The following is a 26,921-nucleotide window of genomic DNA, read 5'->3' on the forward strand; positions in this document are numbered from 1 at the left end:
CAAGCTCCATCGGAGCATGCGAACATAATCCTCACAAGAATTATATTTTTAACCACTATTAAGAGTTTGTGAGAAACTGTGAGACAATGAAACACTTGAAGGTGTATTCTCGTCCGATTGAGTAAAATTTTCTTCAATAATATAGGAGCAATTGGTAAATCATTGGACTGAGGCCATGAAAGGGTAGCCGAAATCCTTTTTCCCCCCTCTATGAAGCATAATAGGCTCATTTTGCCACTATCCCTTGATTATTAATGCTACGCCTACAGAGCTGCGTTTGTAACAAAACTTGGTACGAGTGATAGGTAACCAATAGGTGGTGGGGATTGATAGGCCAAGCGGAAAGGCTACCTGCAGACATCGACATGTAATGAAAAGGCATAAAGTTCTAGACCAGCTAGTAGAGAGTGACGGACGATCCCTTACATGCTATCATGGCTGACCATCATGTATGTTATTTGTGGTAGGTTCTCTGTTACACTAATAACTGACGAGATCACTCTTCCAAATGATGGCACGAATCTACACAGTAACATTTTGAACTGACTTCTTCAACGAATGTTTTTGGTCATGCGTTTATTTTTGTCAATCCATATATCCAAGGACAATGAAGAATGTCCAAACTGATGCTCCGACTAAACAAGAGTTTCAATATCGTTCCGAAATACCACCAAAACTGCAATTTATGGTGGCTGTACCACAATTATATCGACACGCGACCAAGAGACATCAAACACGGGCCCTCTTGCGAAAGTCTATTATATCTGCAGTGACCAGAATCATTGATATTGACAGATTCATGCAGATCAAGCAACGGCAAAATGCAACACAGCTCGGGAAACTTTCCTAAAAACTCGTAGCCACAGGTGACTAATAACAGGGCATATCCCATTGCGGAGTCAAGGAGCGACGATCCGAGCCTTGGAATCTATTTCTGGAATTCATTCATGACACCGGCGAGACCGGTACTCATTGTCTCATTGTTGGTCTCGCTCGCCTCGGTACATAACAAACTAAGATCATGTTTCCATGTGACCTATGGGTAGTAAGTATCCTTGAGAGCGGACGCAGTCAATACTTGCCTTCTAGTTCTATCGTCGTACTCGGTTACGATTAGCTTTAGATAGTGCCCCCCCGCTACCCCACGGGAATAACATTTTAATGAGGGGCTAAGTATTACCCCGCACCACTGCGGATGTAAATCCGCAGTGATCTCGTTACTTCTTCAAGTCTTATAGCTAATTAATGCAGTGATTTTGTAGTGGTGTTGTTTCAGATTAGTTCTTCATGTTGGCAATATACTAATCATCTTCAATCCTTTACTCGTTAGCATGCGCGGAAAGTTGTGATGTGAATTCCCATTTGTCCGATCATACCTTACTTTACTCCTCAAATGGGTGGGATTTCAAAAGCTGAGCCCATCTGTCCGAGGATGCTTTGCTCCTCAAATGGCTTGAGAATTTGAGCTGTGGTTACTAGTGCATGTAATTGGAACATTCGGCTTGCCATTAAAGACGGAACACATCACTGCCCTGTACCCTCTATTCCAAATCAGAACCATCTGTATTACATATTCAGCTTCTATTTCTTGAATTTGATAAGTAACACCTAGCCACGTCAAGATACCCCTTCAGATTTTCATACCTCAATACCGAGGTCACCTTCACTCTTGATTCTCTTGATCGTCATTCTTTTTCTTCAACAGCAAGCGCGTGAGCAATTAATCATGGGCTCATTACAGATTGGAGAAGTAGATGTGCTACTAGTAGGAGCTGGATTTGGCTCTTTTACTATGCTGAATAAGTAAGTCCATCTCTGAAATCGAATGCGTTGTCGCTCACAAGTCAATTAGGCTTCGGAAGCAAGGACTCAATTGTAAGATTTATGAGAAAGGTTCGAAGAGTGGAGGTATCTGGTACTGGAATTGTTATGTATGTTTTCTGGGCATATTGCATGGCTCCAAAGCTAATATACAATAGCCTGGCGCTCGAGTCGATTCTGATGCCCCAATTTATCAATTATTCGACAAAGAGTTATGGGAGGACTTTACATTCAAAGAGAAATTTCCCGGTGGTAGCGAGATTCGTCGATACTTTGAACACGTTGAAAAGAAATGGGATGTTCGGAAAGACCTTGAGTTCGACAAGCATGTCGACGGAGCTACCTTCGAAAAGCAACGCAATCAATGGCTTGTGGAATGCTCAGATGGTTCCGAAATTTATTGCCGATGGTTCATACCTTGTATAGGATTTGCATCTCGTCGTTTCACCCCCCCTTTTAACGGACTTAGTAATTTCAAAGGGGACATATATCATACAGCAACATGGCCTCAACATGGTGTTAATTTAAAGAACAAACGAGTTGGCCAAATCGGAACTGGAGCAACTGGTATACAGGTGGTTCAAACCATTGGACCCGTTGTTAATCATCTTACCGTCTATCAACGAACACCCAATTACGCCTTACCCATGAATCAAGGACTTCTTGACCCAGAAGAAGAAGCCAGAAAGAAGGCCGAGGGCAAGTATGAAGAAGAATTTGAGAAAACACGACATACATTTGCTGGCTTCCCATATACATTTCTAGAAAAAAATACTTTCGATGACACGCCAGAAGAACGGGAAGCCACCTTCCATGACCTACTGATCAAGAAAGGCGGTTTCCGTTTCTGGCTCAACAACTACAAAGACATACTTTTCGAGCAAGACGCGAACGACGAGGCCTACAATTTTTGGCGCAAATCAGTGCTCAAACGAATTCCCGACCCCAAAAAACAGAAGCTCTTGGCACCAGAGATTCCACCTCATCCATGGGGAACCAAACGCCCTTCTCTAGAACAAAACATTTATGAAGTTTTCTCTCTGCCACACATTGATATTATCGATATAAACGAATCGCCCATCTTAGAAGTCAGCGAAAAGGGTATCAAAACCAAAGAAGGAGAAGTAGAATTCGACGTTTTAATTCTCGCCACGGGTTTCGACTCCTGTACTGGATCGCTGGCCCAACTCAATATCCAAGGCATAGACGGTAGTACCATTGCCCAGAAATGGAAAGATGGAACACGCACATCTATGGGTATTGCAATGAACAACTTTCCCAACATGTTCTTCCTTTACGGGCCTCAAGCACCTACTGCATTCTCGAACGGACCGAGCTGTACTCAATTCCAAGCGGAATACCTTGCGGACACGATAAAGGGATTAAACGAGAAAAATTTGACTTACTTCGAGGCAAAGAGTGAAGCGGAGGAGGATTGGCATAGGAGGATGACTGAAGCTTGGAATAAATCTTTGTTTCCGCTGGCAAAAAGCTGGTATCAGGGGGCAAATATTCCTGGAAGGAAGGTTGAACCGCTCAACTGGTAAGTTTCTCCCTTATTTTTCTGCTTTCCTTTGTGGACATTAATATTATCATAGGGCCGGTGGTATGCCAGAGTACACAGCAACATTGGCGAGAAGTAATGAGAATGACTATCAGGGTTGGATCGTAGCATAAGACCTAGTAGGTATTTACTGTTGAGAAATCGGACGTGTGAGCACTCATCTGAGTGGAGTCATCAATTGACGGTAGGACGTATAATCAATTTTGTGTGTTATTTAGGAATTAGTTTTTTGGTTCTTTTTTTTTGAAAACTTATTACTTGCTCCTTCATGGGGCACAAATTCTCTTTCACACTTTGCGTGTAATTGTGTATGAGGACCCCATCCCCGAGTTCGTTTTCCTTTCTCTCGCCTGATAGTTACCCGTTTCAACAAAATTTATTCGCTCTGCATACACTCCCTTAGACCATTAGCGTGTATACCAGAATCATGGCATACGTACTTGTGGTTTGGGACGACACATCTACCCTTCAGTCAAAAAATCTAAGATGACGAAGTCAGTATAATTGATCAGCATGAATGATATGTACGGATATTTCATTTCAAAATGCGACTTTAGTTGTTGATTTCTAAAAAAATAAAAAGACGGGTTCACGCTGCATCTACGTTCATATTGCTACACAACAGTGTTGCTCCATGGAGCCACCTCTAACAAATCCAGATCTTCTTTCATTATGTATGGTGGTTCTATGAGGATAACAATCTCATTCTGCCGTGTTTGACTTTAAGCGCTTTAGAAGCACTGAGCAGTGAGCATCCCTAGATATACTTGATATTAAGAGTCGGCATTCAGTTGAGCAACTTTACACTTGATGAGAGATAGCCTCTGCACTCATTGAGCAGGCGCCAGAATCCTCTCACATAGGCTACGGCATGGTCAGGAATTGGAACCTTGATGCACGTTGTTCACAATTTTCACTTCGCACGCTTTAAAGAAACAAAGTGTTCGGAGTACGTCGCTTTTCGATAGTATCAATGTTAATCTTAAAGACGAATAGTAAGGAGCTCCGATGCTACTAGACCATCCTTCGTTTGAACATGGAATATAGCTAAAATCGAGTTGTTGATGTTTGAATCAAATAAACACGTGATGAGACCCCGCGTGCATGTGACTACACTGCCAGGCTTTATCGGACAGCGAAGACGGGAAATTCAGCCTATGATAGGCATCACAAAATGTTACACATAACAACGAATGGACTCATCACGATATGAACTTGAGGCTGAGCGGCATTGAGTAGAACGAATCAAATGAAAAAGATATTTTGATCCCTACCATTTGAACCTCAATTGGACTGACCGAGTATCACGTGGGATACACATTGGTTGCCTGCCAAGAAAATGTTTGGCCGCCGTGTGTCAATGGATAAATATATATATTGAGGCCTCTTCGCGCCCTCGCGACCGTTTTTTTCCTTTCCTTACCACACCATTCGGGTCGACTACCAACATTCAAGAATCTCATTACTGTCACTTAGTACAATTTTGAGATTTCTTCCGAGACCCTGTCAATCTTTCGTTTTGTGTGTCAAATCAATCACCTTTCTCTCCCTACCCTCACATCCGAATACTAATTTCGACACTCATTCAATTACCCTTCCAAGTCCATATATCGATCAATTGACAATATACCCGAAGCAGCCATGTTCAAGCGTTCCCATAGATCGAATGATCGTGTGGAAAAGAACATCAAATTGAAGAAATCATATAGGGATCCCGCAAAATTGTCGAAATTGCAGAAGTCGTTCGATCAAAGCTCGCAAGGCTCACCCAATGCGAGGTAAGACAGGCTGATCATGTTGTTGAATATGAACTGTGGCTTGAGTTGAATCAAAACTGATGGGACATCACTATAGTAGCTTGACCTCACCAATTGTAACATTTACAGTTGGTAAGGAAGGACGACTGTTTGCGGCGCATGAAGATGTACTGTCATTGTCTCCATACTTTGCGACGGCAATGAGAGGACAATTCTTCGAGGCGCAGAGTAAGAGGATCACCTTACCCGATGAAGAACCTGAAATCTTCTCCTGTGTTCTCGAATACCTTTACGTACGTTTACCGATGGCATGAAGTACACAGTCATCTCGGTGATACTGACAAATTTACAGAAGGGTGACTACTATCCACGTTTGATTCACAACAAACGCCGAAACTCTTGGGAGCTTGAGGATGCAGATCATTCACCCAACCCCGAAAATATAGGTGGCCGCGGGTCGGTAGAGGCTACAAGTTATATATCCAGCGTGGAAGAACACCTTTTAAAGGATACTGTCATATACTGCGCTGCGGAGAAGTATGGTCTCGAGGAACTCAAACGCGTTGCTCTTCGCAAGCAAGGTTTACAGAGTGGAATCGAGGTTGCTACAATTCTTCGCAGTGCTCGGTATGCTTATGACAACACGCCAGACACGGACTCTAGACTACGCGCTCATTATCTTGCCTTGATTATCAGATGTCGTAAGACATTTAAGAGGAGCGGAACCATGCAGACAGAAATGGAGAGTGGCGGTAAACTTTTTTTTGACCTTTTCGTGGCATTATGCAACCATGTGGATGACATTGTGGATATTGGGTCAGCCATTTCCTCCCTTTTCCATGAACTACTGACCTACTCTCTCACAGGTTTACTGACTTCTAAGATAGAAATTTCAAATCTCCAAAAACCATCTGAAGTGTTGCATGTTCCATGTTAGGTATTTCGGCACGGCGTCAATTGTTTTTGAGATTGATCATATATCTCCATCAAATTTGGTACCAATTTTTGGAGATTTTTGCGATGCTTGCACCAAATTCCTCCGCCTCGACACACGAGGTTGGCCATCTTTTTGATGATACGCGAGATTAATTTTCTATCCTTTTCTCAGTCATACCCCTTGCTATCTCGCTTCGATGTTGTTCTTTTTAGCGGAAGGAACTCGCGTTTGCTTTTTCTTGCTTTCTGTACTGTTTTGCTATCAACCCTCACAAATTGCTTGACTTACTCTGTGGGTATGTTACTCGTTGCGTTTGGAATTGAAAAGGAAATGGTACAGATGGATCTACTGGTCGGGCGACTTCTTCGCACCACTTTTCTTATTTCTGTTGGGATGCATGGAGATGCTGTAGCTTTAGTTGTGTGCATGATCTTGATGATTGTGTATGGGCGGTCCCTAGTGGATGCGCCAGCCTAGGCCCTCGTCAGGGCAATATAATGAGAGACTTGGCCACCTCAATCATAAACTCCGAATGCGTGAAGTAATTGCTTCAATTTCTATTGGTCCTGCCTTTGCCCTGCTTTTTTCGTACAAAGCTTGCAATCATTTGTTTCCTCTCGGTGGTAAGTATGATGTATTCACAGTATCTTATTGAGAGTGTATACCTGGAACTTACATGTCAGTACAAAGTACTGCAAATAGTAATAGAAGAGTTTCAGGGCTCAAGCAAACTGACCATGCATTATACTCATTTTGATTATATAATCCGAAGTCATATAATCGAAAGCCATAAAAGTCGAGGACAATGTCAGCGAGGAAGGAGGAGGAAATACGCGTAGCATGCTCTCTCGCCCGAGCCGGCCCCTCCGAGTTTCAGGCTCTGTGTGGCCACGTGCAAGTTCACTTGCATCACCAATCTGCCAATCGGAAGGTCGCCATCAAGGTGGTAGATTATGGCCCGAACATTAACCTTATGTATGCATCCTGGAATGTCGGGCCGTCAAGCGATGAGAGGCTGAGCTGTCTCTACGTAACCAAAAAAAAAAGCGGCGGAAATTGAGTACCGTTTCAAAGATCTTTTTTAATAGATTATAAATTCATTTCAAATTAAATATTGAAATTTGAAAAAAGCATACAAAAATTTGAGTCCTTTTTGTATTGATATGAAATGTTTCTATTATTTAAACTTATATCGAGAAGAGATCTTAGTTGTTGAAGTTCTTTTGAATAGTGGTCAATTTCCGCCGCTTTTTTCGGTTACGTAGAGGCTGTCAACAGCGTGACGTCACTGTCAATTATGTCATATATATATATACATCTAGCATTTTATTGATGATAGTTCTGTTTCGTGCAACAGCTGATATATTGATTGTTAGAATCCGAACTAATACATACGACCATAGACTGAAGAGAATTGGGCATCCCGTCCGCTCTGCCATACACAAGCTTCAGATCGGTGGATTAGTAGTTGGGTGGGTGACCACCAGCGAATCCCCACTGTTGTATGTTATTTTTTACCACCTATTACTTTTGCTCCTCCCTAGAAGGGTAGCTACATCATGTCCCAAACGCAGACCATTCACCAAAGTCTCTCTACCGAGGTCCCCCTTTCCGTACTTAGGCCAGAGGCAGTTTCATCATCACAAAATACACCATCTCGCCCCCTGTCTGACCCATCGTCATCTCCTCTTGAATCAACATCGAATTTTGCCCTGATCTTGAAAATTACATCATCAATCCTTGCCTTTTTCACCGCCGGTCTCAATGATGGTAGTCTCGGTTCTCTCATCCCTTACATATTAGACACATATTCGCTTTCCACATCATCCATCGCCTTTCTATATCTCTCCTGCTTTCTCGGCTGGGTAATTGCGGCAATTACTATTCCCTTTCTCCAAACCCATCTACGTCTGGGCATTGGTGGGATACTACTTCTAGGTGCGAGTTTGCAACTTTTGACTCAATTTATAAGAATCTGGGGGTCCCCATGGCCATTGTTCGTAGTGAGCTTTGGTCTGGCGGCTCTAGGTCAGGCATACCAAGATGCTCAAGCAAATACTTATATAGCCCAGGTTGGTGACAAGGCACATCGGTGGTTGGGTGTGGTACACGCGGCGTATAGTGTGGGGTGTTTGCTTGGTCCATTGGCTGTAACTGGCATTGCAACTGTCAAGCCGGTGCACTGGATGGAGAGTTATGGGGCTTTGGCTGGAGTTGCAGGCTTGAATGTTTGTGTGGTAGCTTGGGCCTTTGCAAGAGATATAGTGACCAAAACGCGGCATGATCAAGATAGCGAAGAACAAGGTGAAGAAAGTGAACAAAGTGATCATGCAAGAAGAGGAAATGCAATGTGGAGAGATATTGGGGAAGTCCTGAGAGAAAAAAGCGTCTGGATTATCAGTTTTTTCTTTTTCTTTCATTTGGGTAGCGTCATAACCATCGGCGGTTGGCTAGTGACTTACCTCCTCACTCTCGCGCCCAATTCAGGAATCCAAGCTTCATCGATTGGCTACCTTCCCACTCTCTTCTACGCAGGAAACGCACTCGGTCGTCTCTTCCTCATCGAACCTACTCATCGATTCGGTGAAAAGCCAATGATCCTCCTCTATTCCTTGCTATGCATTATTCTCCAGATCATTAGCTGGAGACTCTCCAGTCTAATTGGCAGTGTCGTCATTGTATGTTTACTCGGATTCCTTCTGGGACCATTTTTCCCAGCAGCAATTACGCATACCAAACTACTTCTTCCGTCGAGAATCATTACACCTGCCTCGAGTATAATTTTTGTGATTGCGCAAGCCGGTGGAAATATATTTCCAGCTATGACTGGTATTTTGGCGGCGAATTTGGATGGTGGGGATGGGGCAGGAGCTAGAGTTTTGCAACCAGTCGTTTTAGGGCTGTTGGGGTGTATGATGGGGGCTTGGTGGTTTGTTCCGGGGGTTGTAAGGAGGAGTGATTAGTCTGGTAGGGTGGTAGCGTTGTTTGGACTACTGTACTGTGAAAGATATTGAACGTATAACAATGTAAAATTGCGAATAGCCTATGGCACTTTTCAACCTCAAATGTCCCGAATTAGAGTCAGCAATAATTTTACCTGTCACAAGTCTTAATTGCTATAACCTATAATCCGATTTTTCTTGGCTACGCATCACATGAATTGGAGGCTGATGCCATTATGTGCTGTAGGATTGAGGCTTTTCCCGACCCCTGCACTCGGCGAAGTCAGCTTTTTTATATATTTCCTTCCACACTCTCAACCTTGACAGCTTCGACGTGAAATGAAAGTCAATTCTTCGCGCATAGAATTTTTACACTCTGAGTTTTAGCTGCAAAATTTGCTTGAATCGAGTAACAATGTTTGAGAGCGACGAACAAGGTTATCTACTGACTCGCACTAGGATCTAGCCATCGATGGTAATCAACCTGAAAGTGGTATTCGTATTCTGTATGTATAGTTCTCATCTGAATGTTTTATTGTCTGGGTTTTTCGGGATTTGTTTGATTGTCCGGAATCCAGGGTAACATTAAAGGGCATTTGAAGTTTCATGCCAGATGGAGTACGAGACTATTGACCGCACAGTCTAGTTTGAATCTGGTGGCTAATTCATATAGTGCTGGAAAAGGTTGGAGTAACGCAGATGCTGTATTACCCGACGATTGGAAAGTAGCTTTACCTTTCACCAAAACTTCCTATTCTAAGATATTATCTGCTTCGTCTTTCAATATTCCAAGCAACTTTCTTCAAATCCACCGTAGTGGGATCACTCGATCTTTCAAAACTACTTCTACAAGCTCTCAAACCGAATTACTAACAACCCTCACGTTCAAACTCGGATCTGCCATCAATAACTGGAATCTCCTTACTTTGAGTAAAAGCTCTAGTACTCGCATAACCACTGGCCTCTTTATCGCACACGAGGACATAGATATCGTTCCTTTACCATTCAACGTCGATTCCTATCTGGGAGTTAGTCAGCCATGGTGTATCGCTAGGCTATTCATACGTCATAAATTAAAGCAATTAGATGACAGAATCAACAATACGGAAGTTGATATCAACGCAATTGAAAGTGTTACCGGTCAGCACAATAGATGGGTTGATACCGACAAAATACAAAATTCTAACAATCAAGGTGATGAAAACTATGTTTCCTCAATAGATCCGTTACACATAGACTTCATAGGTACGACTACCGATTTGAGCAAAGCAGAGTATAGTGTGGCTGGACTTTCAGTCTGTATCAAAGGAGCATTGTTTGCAACAAAGGTGTTAGATGGACTGGACCAGGAAGGGAAGCAGACAATTGGAGAATTGAGGGATCATTGCGAGCATATGCTTTTAAAGATGGAGTATCTACAGATGAGAAGGGATGCTCTACTTTCTGTCGTAAGTTCCTTAAATGATCTACCATTGTCTAATCCAGCTATTTACCTTTGGTTTAAAGATTCAACAATTCCAAGCAGAAGCCTCTGCTCGCCGTGCCATATTCTTGACGGAAGCTTCAACCGACCTTGCAAAAGCGAGTAGGAAGGATAGCGAGGTCATGAAAATCATTGCTATAGACACAAAACGAGACTCAAAAGCCATGAAAACGATCGCTATTCTATGAATGGTTTTCTTGCCGGGAACTTTCATTGCAGTGCGTCACTCGTGCTCCTCATTTTACTATTGCTAACTTTTAAAAAAAGTCAGTCTTTGCAATGCCAGTGTTCACTTGGACACCTGACGGCTCCATGATAATACAAAAAGGCTTTGGGTATTACTGGGCTGTCACAGTTCCGTTAACATTGATAATATTGGTGGCCTGGGCTGTAAGCATGGTAATCCCACATCGCCATAAAGGGGTGTTAAGCGATGAGATTGAGCTGGAGAGTCTTCGCCCCGTATCAATTAACAAAAGACCGACAAACAATATACTTAGACCTTCAAATTCAATGAGTCGGAGTTGAAAGCCTTGAATTGACGACGCGAGATCACAAATTTCTTTACGCCCTAGCCACAGATCCTCGAATCACAGAGCCAGAAGTTCTACCCGGATTTTGAGGAATTCTGCGAGCAATTGACGAATTTCGAACGATAACTGAAACAAAACGTAGCAATCGGTGAGAGCATCTGGCGTAAGTCAATTGACTTCGGATGATAGCTATAGAAGTATATACTCAATCAGCAATAATGAATTGGAGGGCAGAAGGCCACTTGGTGGAGATTGACTTCTCAGTGAATATTCTTAGCCCAAATGGGGTTTCTCAGTCTTCCAGATCAGATTCGACAATCAAATATTCCTTCAGATTTGAAACCTAGAGAATATAGTTTGGTGTGTGATTTGTATCGTACAAAGCGTGCTTTTTATTTTTTCACTCCTCTCCGCTCTCGCGAATTTACCCCTTCATCTGAACCGAGAGGGCTCCGCGCACCGTGGGACAGCCATCATTGAACATGACCATGAGCGGCCGAAATATTCGAATGATAGTCTACACCTCCTGATTGCACTTGCAAAGGTACTGGGAGTTATGGTCTGATACATCTGTCCAATAAACCAATACAGCATCTCCAGTGTAACTCCAAAGAACTCATTCCCGGTGGAGACACTATAATATTGTTATTCACTTAAGATTGTGGGCCAAGACGGCTTTGGTAATTCTTCATATCCTTGATACCTTCGATTTTCAATACATTCGGTTTGATTCAGCCGACAATGACATGAAAGATCAACTTTTGTAACACAATACACCTCCTTACTCCGATCATGGAAAGAGAATCTTCGCTACTATTTCATCAATTGATTCTGTTCCTGACTTATCCGTTGAGATCAATGCGGGGCTTATCCACCCCTCTATAAATTTAGATTACTTTTAGCGTCTAATTGTGCTAAAGCCGTAAGAAACCGAACTGATAGCTACAGCTTCAAACATATAATTGCCCGTTGTTCGGCGCATCGATGTTCTTATCATACAACAAATAAACGTGATAACACCGATTGCTCTTCTTTTCGAGGTAGGCATATCCTCTAATTATACTTTATCTTCTTTCTTTGTTTCTTTGGTTCGCAAAGTCTCCATTCATCAATCATGCTCGCAAGAAATATCAAAAGCTCTAGAAGCTTTCAGACAATTAATCGTTGTTCATTGATTGCTTCTTACAAATGTGAAGCTTCAATACGTCTACCCCGCACCAGCACTTTGGGTAGTAGCATCACATCAAGTACAGGAAATAGATGCAATATGGCCACAATTGCTAGCTTTAAAATTCCAAAGGTGGTTAATGAGCCAAATGTAAGTTCTGTCCAGAAAATAGAAGTTATAACTTTCTTTCAGAAGAGCAACGGGAATGCTAATGGACGATGTAGCATCATTATGCTAAGGGATCCGCACAACGCGGTGGACTTTATAAGGCATTGGAGAGACTGGAAAGTAAGGCTCCTTTGGAAGTCCCTTTGGTAGTCGGAGGTAAGGAGGTCAGTCTTGGTTGTTTCTCACGGTCTAGTAAATGAAGCTAACAATAATTACAGATTAAAACCTCCTCCGTCTCCCACCAGCTCAACCCAGCCGATCATTCCTCAAAAGTTGCAACCTATTCAAATGCCTCCCCATCCGATGTTTCCTCCGCAATCGATGCTGCCCTCGCCGCAAAACCCGAGTGGGAATCTCTTCCTTTTGCAGACCGAGCCGCTATATTCCTAAAGGCCGCAGATCTCATCTCTGGCAAATATAGATATGAAATTATGGCTGCTACAATGCTGGGACAGGGAAAGAATGCTTGGCAAGCCGAGATCGATTCTGCTGCAGAGTTGGCAGATTTCCTCCGATTCAACGTTCAATATGCCGAAAAATTGTATGCGCAACAACCCGAACATCATTCGCCTGGTGTCTGGAATAGACTCGAGTACAGACCTTTGGAGGGATTCGTCTACGCTGTTACTCCATTCAATTTCACAGCAATTGCGGGTAACTTGCCAGGTGCACCAGCTTTGATGGGAAATGTTGTGGTTTGGAAACCATCTGATTCTGCCATTGCTTCAAATTGGTTATTGTACAACATTTTGCTCGAGGCTGGCCTCCCTAAGAATGTTATTCAATTCGTGCCAGGAAACCCCGTCGAAGTTACCAAGGTTGTTTTGGAACATAAGCAATTGGCTGCTCTTCACTACACCGGAAGTACCAGTGTATTCAGAAAGCTCTATGGATCAATCGCAAACGGGGTTGCCGAGGGTAGGTATCAAGGATATCCAAGAATTGTAGGGGAGACTGGAGGAAAGAACTTCCATCTTATCCACTCTTCAGCTGATATAGAGAATGCTGCTCTCAACACTGTTCGTGGCGCTTTCGAGTACCAAGGACAGAAGTGTAGTGCTACATCAAGAGCATATGTTCCCAAATCCATCTGGCCTCAATTCAAGGAAAAGCTGGTTGAAGAAACATCCAAACTTTCAATCGGATCTCCAAAGGATCCAAAGAACTTTATCGGCCCAGTTATTCACGAACCATCATTCAAGAAACTCTCAGGAGTCATTGACAACGCCAAATCCGACTCCGAGCTCGAACTTCTTGTAGGAGGCAAGCACGAGAATTCAACCGGTTACTATATCCATCCAACTATCTACCAAACCACCAACCCAAGACACCCTCTTCTCTCTACTGAGCTTTTCGGTCCAGTTCTTACAGTATACGTCTACGATGATTCTTCGGCTCCAGTTGAAGCTTTCGAGTCGGTTTGCAAGCTCGTTGATACCACATCTGAATATGGACTCACTGGCGCAGTTTTCGCGACCGACAGAGCCGCGATTAGATATGCGGAAGAAGCATTGAGAAATTCAGCAGGTAATTTCTATGTCAATTGCAAGAGTACCGGCGCTGTGGTTGGACAACAACCCTTTGGAGGTGCAAGAGCTAGTGGAACAAACGATAAGGCAGGAAGTATGAATCTATTGGGTAGATTCGTCAGCGTGAGAGCATTGAAGGAAGAGTTCGTTGCCATTGGAAGTGTTGAATACCCAAGTAATGAGGTTTAGAGGGATGGTAAAAGCTAGTGATCATTGCAGTGTCTTATGCAAGGAGGAATGAATAAACTTTTATGAGGTGACGATATGAACGGAAGAGATGATCATCTCATGGAAATCGGTTAATGGATTTGGCAAGCGATTTTCTTTGGACCTGTTACACGACATGCACAGATGCATCTTTCAGGCTTTGTATTTAGGGCGGATTTTGAGTGTATATGAAAATACCAAATTGAGATTTTAAGAGTAAGACATGATGAGATCAACATATCGATTGCTCCTTATTTCACAGAGTATTATGCTGTCCACGGGTCGTCCAAGTCAGTCTTGGAATCCCGGAATAGGAATGTGATTTTGGAACCACGTACCAATAGTTGGTTTGGGACCACTTCTATCTAGAAGTTCAGGTATAATGTCTTCATATGTAAGCCACCATCGCTACATTACATGAAATACATTGAACGTCTCCCCTTTCCCAGTGAATCTGTTGATCTCGTTCTTCTCAATTTATCTAATCTTGCGAACATCTATCTTTACTCATTTCTTCAATTCCATTTTTCTTCCTAAAACCCGTTCAGAACTGATTCTTCGTTCTCAGATCACAACGATATCATTCGTGTCTCCATTATCCAGTCCCAGCAATCATCCACCTCGCTAACCAAAACTCCAATACCAAAACCAACCCATCTATCTATAAATGCCAACGCGAACCGACGGAGGTCCTTTCTTTCTACATCCAACGTCTTTTGACCCCCCCATATTTTCAACTATCTATCTCTATCGCCCATCTCATCCCCCGATCTCTAGTTTCTCCTTTAAAGACCAATCAAACCCCTCTCTCGTCTGACTGTAAGCAAACTAGTACTAATCTTAAAGCTCATTCTCGCCTCAAAAACGTAAGTCTGTGGCCAACTATGCAACTTGAGTAGTTTCTCTTCACAATCGAGTACTTTTTCCTTCCGATACTCTATTAATTTACCATCGGAAACCTTCCCCTCCGAAACTGTATCTCCCGCTGGGGACAAATCTTTCTCGTGCCAGGAGCAACATGCTAATTCATAGTAGGCGGAGGGAAGAGTCCAGTCATCTCTGAGAGCGCCACGTGCATGTCTGGTATACGTTAGTCATGGCGTTCAAAATAAACACAGATATGAAGAAGAGAAATACCTTTCAGAATCCACAATTTCCCCTGTCAAGATCTTTCTCGCTTCCTCGTACCTCCCCATATTTCTCATCACACATCCACGTAGCAAAAGATGGATTGCCTTATCATCCTCATCCTCATTACATTTCTCCGGACACGTCATTCTACCCTCTTCGAGAAGATCTAAGCATTTCTGCAACTCCACATTTCCACTTTTCTTAACTCCATTCCAGAAGTATATCATTTCAACAAAAGGACTGGGTCCGATTGCATCTACCAGATCTACATTCCATGTTTTGGCTCTTTGTTCCCATTTACCCACTTTGCTTACTATGTAGATATCGAAAGGGAGTTGCTTAGCCATTACTTTTTGTTTGCCTGCTAGAGGTGGAGCTTTCAGGAGAAATTCGGTAGCTTTTTTCTTGAAGATCTTAGCTGCCGTAGGATCGCTGACTCGAGTATTGCGATAAAGTTCGACGTATGAAGCACCAGCCATGTAGTAGTATAACGTTGGACTCCAAGCACTCTGCTCGCTGCAGTTGATCCATGCCGTCGCCGACTTTTGATATTCGTGGAAGAACAAGGTAGTAAGAGCCATCTCAAATGTATTGATCATAGCAATTTGTTTCATTTTACTCTTAGAGTTCTCCTCCAGAATTTCAAGGGCACCTTTTAAATCTTGTTTATAAGATAACATGCGAGCTTCCTCTAGTTTCCACAACCTAGAATCAGGGTGTCGAGTTTTCATTTCAGCTAGAAGCGCCTGGCATTTCTTTTTTGGATATCCCGTAAGGTTTTCGTCAGCTCCTGCATCGGTGGGTAAAATATCACAGAATCCAACCAATCCATTATAATATCCAAGTAAAGCAAGAGCAGCAATGGCACTATTGAAATTTTGATATCTTGTCGCTTGCCATAGGAGTCTGGTTCCACGTTCTCGATCCCCTTTGAATCCGACAATGTACAATATTTTGTTGAAAATTGGATTTTCAATCATGGAGAAAACAAGAAGTAAAAGGCCGCAACACAATCGAACTCCAGAATGGATGAAAATATCTGTTCGGTTGGTGAACACTTTTTCAGCAAGCGCCGGGTCGATATCATAGGGGTTCGTAACCGAGGGAGGTGAAGGTGGCCTCGAGACGTCCGGAAATGAAGCATTGTTTTCGTCCATCTTCTCATCGAGGTCTCCTACGGAGAGATTTGCCGTTTGATGTGCAATATCATCCACTGTAACTGCTGGCAAAGTACTCCTTCGGCTCGGAGGTCTAGAAGTGAGTGAAGTCGTGCTCGAATTGGAACTCGCCATCTTCTCCAAGTATTTGTTTTCTATCTCCAGTATTCCGTCCAATGTAAGATATGCCTTTCTCAATTTGTAAAAGCCCTTGACTGCTTCTGTGATACTTCCGCTGAGAACGGCAGTGATCGCACTCGTCAATTGAGCCCTATCATAAATTGTATCAGCACCAATTCTCCACGTCCCATTGGAAATAATACTTACACAGAATAACACAACAGATACTCTGTACCCTGTGGATATATGTTTGATTGGAAAGCCGTGGATTCCTTTTGAGCTTTCTTCATATCCTCCCAACTCTTATTCTCGGCTTCTAGTAAGATTACCGCAGCTTCCTTGAGTAAATCCTTCTCTACCCCCATCATCGCAGATAAGAATCCGGATATTCCTCTTCCTAAATGATGGTATGAAGAATCGTTTTTCTTCAATAATTTGTCTGCTTCATCGATGTCATCGTTCAACAATTTTAACATCGCAGCCTCGACATTCCTTAGATGCTGTTCCTCGTCTTCTCCAACCATTGTAGGTGCTGCCTTTACGGCTGATCTGAACCACCTGCTCATTTTGGCTGTTCTACTGTATGTGTTTGTGCGGGTGTATAATATGCGGTTTTTTTTTTCGTGTATGATGTGTGAAGGCCTCGCGACCTTAAGTGACTGTTATTCTGGCCAGGGGATCATGGGTTCTGTATCTGAAAAAAAGAGTTTTACAAAGTTCGTGGACATTCAATTCTGTCCAAGACAGTTTAACGTCCAAGATAAATCTCAAGAGGTGATTAAACCGGAGGGCCTCGGATATGGTTAATCCTGTTGGTGAAACGACGTTGATGTATTGAAAGTTCGAAAACCTGGCGCTCGGAGAATGCGGGGCAGTGAATTGGGGCAAGTATGGTGATGATGGTGATGTTAATAGTTTCACATACACGTACAACGAGGTAATAAGACAATCAGAAGAAAGGTCAAGAAAGAAAAAGGAAAGAGATCCTTCTCATAATAGTCCAGATCAACCGAAGTCTCAGTCACAATGTCACATCAAACTCAAGGAAAAGAAAGGAGAAGATGAGAAAGAAGAAGGTGAAGATTAAATCCGTAGCTTACTTTCGAAAGCTTCGCACTTCGTATTTATGACCATCAGAGAGAGAACTTGGGGGCAGCCGTCATCTATCCATTTTTGTTCAGGTTAAAGTACATCCGAGTACCTGGGTGGTCGAGGTTGTGTATGTAGTAATGTAACTGTTGGATCCATCCATTGGAAAAGCTCAGGCCTAGAAGAGGCGGCGGGCGGAACAGCAAAGCGGCAAGGGTCTTTTAGGTAGGTAGGTATGGAGCACTAACTGACTAAGCTTGATTGGTCCTTAGCTTATCTAATCTACCAGGCCAGGGATTTCTTGCGAGCTTGCCTTATGCGAATTCACTCTGCTGTACAGTGCAAGACTCCAAACCACCTTCGCATCGCAAATCCATACCCATACAATTCAACCTTCGCACCGAACGAATACGACACCACATTACAATATTTCCCATCCTCAATCTACGAACTTAACCCCCCAAATCTAAAACACCCATCATGTCCGCAGCACCAACCTCTGGCGCCGCCCCAACAACAAAGGCCATCAGCGCCGATAAATCATCCGCCGATGCGTCGAAAGATCAAAAGCCCGTTACCACATTGGAGGAAGATGATGAGTTTGAGGACTTCCCAGTTGAGAGTAGGTTTATCTCTTAATCTATGTTTGGTATTGGCGGCGATTCGAAAGCGGTTCAAGTGATGATTACCAATAGAGTCAAGCACTGAAGTGAGCCGTGTAAAAAGCGGCTTCCTAATTGATGACCACAATTGCGTTATGGTGTCTGATGAATCTTGAAGTTCGAGGATTGGCAAATGGGCTATGGATGATGGAAGACACGGGAGGGAGAGAGTAGCTTTCCGAGCTTGCTCGCAGAGTACAGTGCTGCCGGGATACAGATTTGGAACTGCAGAGATATGCGTCTGCATCCCACAGCTCCTTCTGTATCTCAAATTCGCTCTCCGTTGCCATACATCGAAGAAGGGCCAACATCATACAGGAACAAGATCTTGACATTTACACATTTAAAACTAACACGGTTACCCCTCTAGACTGGAGCCAAGAAGACACAGAAGTACCCGGCGACAACACACATTTGTGGGAAGAGAGCTGGGATGACGATGATACTTCGGAGGATTTCTCCGCGCAGTTGAAGTATGTATTTCCATGTCATTTTCCATGCCACACCCTGATTCCCTCGTTCCATCTTGCACCTACCAGCTATGCCGCACTCGTTCACGCAGTTTGTTACTACACCTACAATGCCCAAATACTAAATATATTTCGTTTATAGGGAAGAATTGAAGAAAGTCGAAGCAAACAAGAAGAGATGAGCAGGAAATATTTTGTTCCATGGGTGATTCACATTCAATCGGGAGTTCAAGGGCATGACATCATTTCACATACAGCACATCACGGTAGAAATTACTAGAAGATGATAGGCATACAATGGAGATGATCATGATATGCATTTCTCTGTAATAATGTTTTTTTGTTATTCATTTCGTCATTCCAAATATCCCTTCGTGAATCGAACTATCATATACTGTCTCCGAATCCAACGAATTTTCCTATAATCATAGGTTGGACTTATTTGAACGGTCTGATATCCCATCAGAACCGAACCATTCTACAAACGTGACCTCCAAATTCACTTACTCGACAAAGCAGAAACACCTGGGAGATCCTTGCCCTCGAGCAATTCCAAAGAAGCTCCACCACCAGTTGAAACGTGGCTAAGCTTGCTCTCAACTCCATACTTAGCAGCTACAGTAGCGGTGTCACCACCACCAATAATAACAATCTTTCCATTCTGAGCAGCATCAACGGCAGCATCAAGAGTAGCCTTGGTACCCTTGGCAAAAGCCTCAAATTCGAAGACTCCTGGTGGACCGTTCCAGAGGATAGTCTTGGACTCATCAATAGCTTTCTTGTAGAGTTCGATACTCTTTTCTCCACAGTCAAGTCCCATCCATCCATCTGGGATACCCTCCTCATCAGTAGCAGTGCCAGTGTTGGCATCCTTAGCAAAGTTGTCGGCGGTAATGTAATCAACTGGGAGAACAAGCTCAACGTTGTTCTTCTTAGCCTTCTCAACGAGATCCTTAACGGTCTTGCTTCCAGCCTCATCGAAAAGAGAGTTACCAATCTTAACACCTTCCAATGTCTTCTTGAATGTGAATGCCATACCACCGCAAACAATGAGCTTGTTGACTTTGCCGAGGAGGTTGTCGATCAATTGGATCTTGTCGGAAACCTTAGCTCCTCCGAGAATGGCCAAGAATGGTCGTTGAGGGTTCTCCAAAGCTTTGGCGAAGTACTCGAGTTCCTTCTTCATGAGGAATCCAGATGCCTTTTGTGGGAGATCAACACCGACCATGGAGCTGTGAGCTCTGTGGGCAGTTCCGAAAGCATCGTCTTGAAGCCGTTGATTAGCCTACGCCCGTTTGAACGCCCGAAGTGAAGCTTGACATTAAAACTCCAAAATCCGCGATAAATCCGGAAAAAAAAATGACTCACTGATGAAAATGTCTCCCAAAGCAGTCAAACCCTTTCTGAACTCCTCCACCTTCTCCTTATCAGCCTTAACCTTCTTTCCCTCTGCATCCTTTGAACTTCCCTCCTCCTCAGCATGGAATCTCAAGTTCTCAAGTAACACAACTTGTCCTCCAATTGCCTTGTTAACGATTTCTTCAACTTCCTTTCCTACACAATCTGGTGCCATCTCAACCTTCTTTCCGCCCAAAAGCTTCTCGAGCTCTGGGACGACGGGCTTCAATGAATATTTAGCGTTGACCTTTCCATCGGGACGTCCCAAGTGAGACATGAGGATAACGGCTTTAGCACCATTGTCGATGGCATATTTGATGGTTGGGACTGCGCCTGCAATACGTTGGTTGTTGGTAATGTTCTTGTCAGAGTCGAGAGGGACGTTGAAATCGACCTAGTGGGTAGGCAGTTTAATTAGCTAGTTGACTTATTTTAGATGCCGTTTTAGTATGTAGAACGCGGCTTTCTAGTCTTCCAGTAATTCTTGAACATAAAAAGTATGACTTGTACTCAATACAGTGAAACATAGGATTATATGATGGAGATTCAATGACAGGTAAAGAGAACTGTAAACATACTCTGATCAAAACCCTCTTGTCCTTGACGTCAACGTCGGTGATGGAAAGCTTGTTTGAAAGAGACATCTTCTTGTAGTAGTAGATTTAAAGTATTGAGTGATAGTTAGAAAAAGAAGATCCGGAATGAGCTTCTTATAGTTTTGATTGCAAAGGTGGTATTAATTTGGAAATTGGTTGAGAAGAAACAAAAGCTTTAAAACAAAAGGGACGTGAGTTGAGATTTGATGGAATGCCCCTCTATCATGGTGGGGTGGTTTTCTTGGATCCTCCCCTCGGCAGCTTGTCGGGAGTATCCGTGACCTTTTGATATCAGATTCCAAGGAATCTAAGCCGTCACTTCATTGCCTATTGATTATACTTGAACGTGAAATCCAGGGTGTGAAGCTTTCTGAGACGCGGACATATGCTTGGATGTTTGAATGATGAAGCATTTGCAATTTCTATGCAGCTGCCGTCTCTATATACCTACCCATGTTGTCAAACTTGTTTGCTCATAGGGTAGACAAGTGAAATATCACAAAGAGCAAATGCCAACCAATAGTTCCAGATTTCAGACAAAGTTATTATTGCTAATAAATTTGTACTTAAGTAGAATCAATACGATATGTATATCTGTGGTCTATAAAGAAATCGTGATATTCGCCTCCAAAAATCCAGGCGCCAAACACCATTTGAATGTCCCAACCAGATATGAAAATGAAAATCGTAGATATATTGTCCAGTGTGACCTATTCAGACCAAAATCCATAGACCTAGAACTCCATCCCTTGCCAATGCCGCTGATTCCGAGTTGTCCGTCGTGCCTTCCTTTTCGCATACTCGGGTCTAGAGTTACAATAATCTGATGTTTGGTGATACCGGGGCTGATCGAACTTCCAAAGCATCTTCAGCTGCATTCGATAAGGAGAGATAAGCTGTCCATGCAATACCAACAGTCGAAACGAATGGCTATTAAAATCGTTAACATTAAGTACTAGGAGGAAAGATTTTGCTTGGAGAAAGAACCTACCAATTGGAATTGAATTGGCATAAGACGGAAGTTGATGATTTGTACCAAAGGCCAAACCATAAAGTTAGCCTTTAGTGTTGGAAGATACATATCTCTTAGCTTTTGAGCAACCGCTCTCTTGCCGCCACCTTCTGCAACGGTCATAACGATAAAGAAATTGGCGATGCCTGCGAAAAGTTAGTTATCAATAATAAGCTTTTGATGATATCGATGGACTTTTCATACCGACTGGTGCGAAGACTAATTGATCCATCGCAACCATCTTCATTGCGGGACCAAAAGCACTCGATTTTGTGATTGGAAATGCTTTTGATAGGAACTGGAACCATTTAAACTGTATAGGCGCCATCGCGAATCCATACGCCATAAATCGAGTCAAGCGCTCGAAATCAAAAGGTGGTGGCAGAATCTTGGAATCAGGAATAAGATCACGATCGTTGAACGGATTTTTCCTGTCGAGTTCGTGGATTTCTATCGCCAATGAATCATCCTTCCTTAAACCTCCTTGTTTTCGCACAGCGGATTGTCTGATTGCTGTTATAGATTGTGCCACTGTATCAGCTATGCCACCCAGTACTGCGTTTGTCACCATCATGGTGAGTACTGGACGGGCAGCATAGTAACTATTGAATTTTGCGGTAAGTCTCCCGACCATTATGAGTTCGATGAAGAAGATAATTGTGTGAATGAGAGGCTGTGATTGCGGATTTGTGTTAGCATCTGAAAGCTGGAAATTGGTTCGGGCCTAAAATCACTAGGCAATCCAGCCCAGAAGTAGAGACGGGATCAAATGGAAGGTGCGCGAAACTCACCACTCTGCCGTAAATGTATTTGCTGTTTGCTGTCCGCATAAAGCGCCGCCGTTGGATCTCGAACGGTAGAGGCATGGTTTGGGGAGGGCGGCGAGTATGTAACAGAAATAAATGGGTTGTGAATTGGACGGTGGGTTCCTTGGGAATTATGACGACAGAGACAAAGACAAGATCGATGATCTTTTAGTTTCCGATAGGACTACTCGTACCACGAATTATATGCCTGGATATTGTTCGCTCTCGTATGATTCTCTCCAACCAACCAAAATATGATAATGATTTAGCAAACAAATAGATGGCTCTGAAATGCGACAATTTGGAATAAGAATACTTGAAAATGGATTTATGGAGGAAGGACTGAGGTGAAAGAGGGGAGGAACGAATTGTTGCCTTTCCCCGAAACCATTGAGCCACTCCTTCATCGGCAATAATGTTAGTTTCAGTTACGAAATCATTCGCTAGTATTCAATAAATTCATGCGTTGATCTTTTTCAAGACTTGATGTCAAATAGATTGCAATGAGTACAGATTCACTTAACGCGTAGCTTGAAGAATATGCCACTATTGCATTATTCCATTAGCCTTCGAATTCATACCTATGCTTTATGACAGAATGAAAGCGTTTCGACAGTTTCTGTTACCTAGGTATGGTGGGTAGGTATCCAAGATTAGTTATAATAGAAATCTTCGAGAACGATGGATTGTAAGATATGTAGAAATCATCGCAACCCAACATTTTCGTTTAGGTAAGGTCGGTCCCCGCATTTTGTCGCGCGGAGTAGATTAGAATGCGGTGTTTCCTCGCGAAGATTGTTCAGGGCTTTGAGTTTTCTAATGATATTTTGGGCATCGAAGATTACAATAAGAATCTCTCCTTCCTACATTCTCGGGTAGACGCTATGAATCTTGCCTTGAGCTACATCGGTGAAGCTTTCCGGATGCTCTAGTGAGCTGGACCTCTGAGCGTAGGTAGCTTTGGGATGTTCATTCCAGTCAGTACTAGAGCACGTCCTGAATTATTGAAGTCTTTTATTGTAAGAATTCACGCATATATTGGAAAAATCGGATGCTAATAACGGTATCTGTTATATCAACCTAATAGCGTTCTCAATCTTATATTCCGCTTCTTATTATCTTCCAACCATGAGCAACCTCAGCCAATATTATGCGCAAACTCAGCAAATCGTCTCCAAAGCAAATTCAACCTGTTTCAACCCAATCTATATTTGCCACCTAACGTCTCAAACGTCACAGACATTCTTAAAAAAAAACAGGAGCGTCACCCCTTCACCGCGTTCTAACACTTAAATTGCGCGTAACAATCATAAGTACCATCTCCCTCAATTGCACACCACCAACCTGGATTTCCACCATCCGTACCACCAACTCCATAATGGCCGCCTGCATAATCGAAACTTGGAGATGCTGTAGGACTATTTCCTGTCATCACTACTCCATAAGGCAATTGCGAAGCCAAAAAGAATGTCTTATACAAAGGAATGTTAGTTGTTCCACCGATAACATTGCAGGATGGGTTGAAGATCCAGGCATCTTGAACGAGGGGTCTAGTGGGGAAGTTAGACTTAGTGGCAAGCTGACAAATTCCGGGCGATTGCATGTTGCAGACAGGTGGGTTTGGTGGGCCGGGAGAAGATGGTGGAGAGGTGGGAGCGGAGGTACTGATTGAGGTTGTAGAAGGGGTTGTGGACACTGGAGGTGGCTTGGAAGTGGTGGAAGGTTGCTTGGAAGTGGTGGAGGGTGGTAGAGAAGAGCTCGGGACCGAAGAGGGGGTGCAAGGAGATTGTCGACGATTGTGGCGGCGCGCTTCAACTACATTATCGCTTGAGAGGAAGAGCAAGACGCCGAAAATGGCGATAAAGTACTTCAAGTGCTGCATCTTTCTGTCTACGTTCAGCATATTTCTTTCGTCATATAGGTTTACTCTCACTATACCTACTGTTATTGTATTCTTCTGAGAGTTCAGAGGTCTAACTGTATGTTGGTTGCTGAGTTTTGCTTCTCGTACTGCTCTATCGAATGTTTCAAGTGCCGTGGATTTTGAAAAGACAGTCGAAGATCAATTGTAACGAAAAGCTTCTTGTCTTAATTATTCAAATTGTTTTGTTGACTCTTGCAATTACCATAAGGCCTCAAAGAGAGTTATGGATTCGTTCGAATGGAAGTTCCTTGTATTTCGTCCGAAAGTACTTCGTTGAAAGTTGCAAATACCGCGAGACTTAAATTTTCAACGGACGGAAGTGAATGTCGAAGAGAGGAAAAGAATTCAATTATAGTTGGAAAAGGTAATGATTATCGTCCGGTATGTCAAAAAATAAATTCAATCTGGTTGTAGAGTTTATAGGTAAAAAAGTGTTCATTCTAGACATTTTCCCTGAACAAATGCTCATGTCCCATGTCATCGTCTTATGACCCCGCGCTAGTGCCCCCAAGCTTCATTGAGATCATTACTGAACTCTATTGAATCATTCTTCGTCCGAATTCGGTAATGTCTTCATTTTGGGAAGGAATTCTCGGTGTTATTGCATAATGGTATGTTTTAATATATCGTGGAATGTTGCAAAAAGTTTTGTATAGAGCGGAATGATTTACGCAATTGTGTTCATGTGGTTTTTTTTTAAACTTTGGAGTTTCTGCCATTCTTTTTCCTTTGTGTCTCAGCACCTACATCGGGTATTGTATCGCAATATTCACATGACCAAGAATGAGAATCAAAAGCTAACAGAAGTAAATTTGGGTGACCAGCGTTTTGGTACACCTAAGAAAGAAGAAGTTTAACAATTGACGGTCATTCAAAGCTTTGTGAACACCATATAACATAACCCAGCCCCTCTTCATACACGCATCGCTCTTGATCACTACATCCACATGTCCTCTGAGAAACCGGTAATGACACGCGGTGCATACATATCGAAACTCTTGGGGATCTCAGCCATCTTTACTTGATTTGTTGAACCCTTGTCGTCGATTCGAAGACGCGTTCTGTACTGCTTGCAGCTCAACATTGATTGTTGGAGTATCCGAGGTACCATCACAATCCGTGGTACCCAATAACATTGCAGCCACCGTCCCAGCAGCTTGTACAGTTTGCAAAATATCGTTCGAGTCGATCGAATTGGCGGGTGAGGGCTCAGGAGTTTCGTCGGACTTGACTTCGACTGTGGGTGTTTGTGAAGCAGTTAGTAAAGCACATTATAGAGGGATTTGAGGTACTTGCAATCATCTGTTCTAAGCGGTTGTCGATATTTTCTCCAGATATACGTGAGACTCACGAAGACCATGGTGATTCTATACACTACAGTTGCGATGACATCCGGGCTCCAAGTAGCCTGAATAGGTAAGGGTGGCATGTTGTGGAAGGAAAGGGTCTCTGGTCGGTTGGGGAAAATGGTATTTCGCTGCTATTGATGTATTCAACAGGTCTGGTGAAGGATTTGCTCTTTTCGAAGCTACGGACAATAACGATTGTGTGGCGAATAGCAGAGGTAGGTAATGGAGTCTTTCTATCTCGAGGTGTCTATCAAGAGAGATGTGTGAAAGTGAAGGGGTTGGAACCAGATCTTGCAGATTTGCCAGTGAGAGTTGTATAGAAATTATGTCTTGTGGATGCTATTCGAAAGGTAAGAAGGAAAGAGGATTTCGTCTGCAGTATATATGCACCAAGATCCTCGACTTAGTCGAAGCATGGATATTGGCAAATCGAGGATACCACTGCATCGCCATGCCTTTTGAGCAGAGGCATAAAATCCATTGACATTCGTATGTTGACAGAGTAAAAATACTGACTGATGCGTCGCCATTTACGCCAACCGGAGCCACTGCCTGTTCATATTTGGGCGGAAGAATGATAACTTGCGTCGCCATGTATTTTGAGCAGAATCAGAAGTCATTTAAAGCAGGGTTCATATGGACTGAACGCAATTCATTGCAATAATTAAAGGCGATGTCAATTTTAGTATGTTAGGTCAGTCGATAATCAATCCACTTGTGCTAGAAAGGCGACGCTTTTTAAAATTGCGAGTCAAAAGAGACATAAAACTGTAGCGAAATTCTAGATAACGACGTGCGGGGGATCTGGGTTTAGGTTTGGCTGGAACTCTGCGACACGAGATGAAGGTTTGGCCTGGCGATGCATTTTACAATTTAAATACAAAGGTCGGAAAGTTGTCAATCAATGATTCGCTATCTGCTCGTAGCGCAGGGTGAGAAAGGAAAATAAAGTCGAGGTAGAAAAAGGCGATGTTCGGCTGGTGATATTTTAGATTCAGGAACCGGTCGGTACAAACACGAGGGCTGGCGATGCAATTCGAAGGGCCCGCCGTCATTCCAAACATGTCTACCGTCCGTTATCCACGCAGTACACGTAAA

General features: G+C 43.0%; 10 protein-coding genes across 10 annotated transcripts; 5 read left to right on the forward strand and 5 right to left on the reverse strand.

The window, feature by feature from the left end:
- Positions 1–1,726: 1,726 nt before the first annotated feature.
- Positions 1,727–3,498, forward strand: EAF02_004524 (uncharacterized protein; the record flags this gene model as incomplete). Its single annotated transcript, XM_038900572.1, has 4 exons — positions 1,727–1,803; positions 1,853–1,931; positions 1,980–3,364; positions 3,420–3,498. The coding sequence occupies 4 exons, from the start codon at positions 1,727–1,729 to the stop codon at positions 3,496–3,498; spliced, it is 1,620 nt and encodes a 539-aa protein (XP_038759084.1).
- A 1,528-nt stretch (positions 3,499–5,026) lies between these two features.
- EAF02_004525 (uncharacterized protein) lies at positions 5,027–6,057 on the forward strand (the record flags this gene model as incomplete). The annotated part of the gene is made up of 4 exons (XM_038900573.1): positions 5,027–5,163; positions 5,240–5,435; positions 5,495–5,958; positions 6,030–6,057. 4 exons carry the CDS (start codon positions 5,027–5,029, stop codon positions 6,055–6,057), a joined length of 825 nt encoding a protein of 274 aa, XP_038759085.1.
- A 1,581-nt stretch (positions 6,058–7,638) lies between these two features.
- Positions 7,639–11,485, forward strand: EAF02_004526 (uncharacterized protein; the record flags this gene model as incomplete). The annotated part of the gene is made up of 5 exons (XM_038900574.1): positions 7,639–9,024; positions 9,481–9,527; positions 9,695–10,469; positions 10,528–10,722; positions 10,772–11,485. The coding sequence occupies 4 exons, from the start codon at positions 7,639–7,641 to the stop codon at positions 10,690–10,692; spliced, it is 2,373 nt and encodes a 790-aa protein (XP_038759086.1). The 3' UTR covers positions 10,693–10,722; positions 10,772–11,485.
- Positions 11,486–12,022: 537 nt separating this feature from the next.
- EAF02_004527 (uncharacterized protein) lies at positions 12,023–14,341 on the forward strand. The gene is made up of 3 exons (XM_038900575.1): positions 12,023–12,355; positions 12,430–12,537; positions 12,592–14,341. The coding sequence occupies exons 1-3, from the start codon at positions 12,152–12,154 to the stop codon at positions 14,089–14,091; spliced, it is 1,812 nt and encodes a 603-aa protein (XP_038759087.1). The 5' UTR covers positions 12,023–12,151; the 3' UTR covers positions 14,092–14,341.
- A 62-nt stretch (positions 14,342–14,403) lies between these two features.
- On the reverse strand, positions 14,404–17,721 carry EAF02_004528 (uncharacterized protein). The gene is made up of 3 exons (XM_038900576.1): positions 16,725–17,721; positions 15,247–16,668; positions 14,404–15,189 (listed from the first exon to the last, which is right to left on the reverse strand). Exons 1-3 carry the CDS (start codon positions 17,081–17,083, stop codon positions 14,895–14,897), a joined length of 2,076 nt encoding a protein of 691 aa, XP_038759088.1. The 5' UTR covers positions 17,084–17,721; the 3' UTR covers positions 14,404–14,894.
- A 365-nt stretch (positions 17,722–18,086) lies between these two features.
- On the forward strand, positions 18,087–18,920 carry EAF02_004529 (uncharacterized protein; the record flags this gene model as incomplete). The annotated part of the gene is made up of 3 exons (XM_038900577.1): positions 18,087–18,228; positions 18,639–18,741; positions 18,881–18,920. 3 exons carry the CDS (start codon positions 18,087–18,089, stop codon positions 18,918–18,920), a joined length of 285 nt encoding a protein of 94 aa, XP_038759089.1.
- Positions 18,921–19,032: 112 nt separating this feature from the next.
- On the reverse strand, positions 19,033–20,957 carry EAF02_004530 (uncharacterized protein). The gene is made up of 3 exons (XM_038900578.1): positions 20,715–20,957; positions 20,107–20,530; positions 19,033–20,004 (listed from the first exon to the last, which is right to left on the reverse strand). Exons 1-3 carry the CDS (start codon positions 20,778–20,780, stop codon positions 19,238–19,240), a joined length of 1,257 nt encoding a protein of 418 aa, XP_038759090.1. The 5' UTR covers positions 20,781–20,957; the 3' UTR covers positions 19,033–19,237.
- A 347-nt stretch (positions 20,958–21,304) lies between these two features.
- EAF02_004531 (uncharacterized protein) lies at positions 21,305–22,897 on the reverse strand. Its single transcript, XM_038900579.1, has 4 exons — positions 22,536–22,897; positions 21,949–22,417; positions 21,724–21,890; positions 21,305–21,662 (listed from the first exon to the last, which is right to left on the reverse strand). The coding sequence occupies exons 1-4, from the start codon at positions 22,608–22,610 to the stop codon at positions 21,546–21,548; spliced, it is 828 nt and encodes a 275-aa protein (XP_038759091.1). The 5' UTR covers positions 22,611–22,897; the 3' UTR covers positions 21,305–21,545.
- A 935-nt stretch (positions 22,898–23,832) lies between these two features.
- Positions 23,833–24,432, reverse strand: EAF02_004532 (uncharacterized protein; the record flags this gene model as incomplete). Its single annotated transcript, XM_038900580.1, has 1 exon — positions 23,833–24,432. One exon carries the CDS (start codon positions 24,430–24,432, stop codon positions 23,833–23,835), a length of 600 nt encoding a protein of 199 aa, XP_038759092.1.
- A 1,049-nt stretch (positions 24,433–25,481) lies between these two features.
- Positions 25,482–25,903, reverse strand: EAF02_004533 (uncharacterized protein; the record flags this gene model as incomplete). Its single annotated transcript, XM_038900581.1, has 2 exons — positions 25,482–25,711; positions 25,771–25,903. 2 exons carry the CDS (start codon positions 25,901–25,903, stop codon positions 25,482–25,484), a joined length of 363 nt encoding a protein of 120 aa, XP_038759093.1.
- Positions 25,904–26,921: the final 1,018 nt, after the last annotated feature.

Source organism: Botrytis sinoallii, assembly GCF_014898435.1.
Source record: "Botrytis sinoallii strain Bc 23 chromosome Unknown BSIN_007, whole genome shotgun sequence".
Taxonomy (NCBI): Eukaryota; Fungi; Ascomycota; class Leotiomycetes; order Helotiales; family Sclerotiniaceae; genus Botrytis; species Botrytis sinoallii.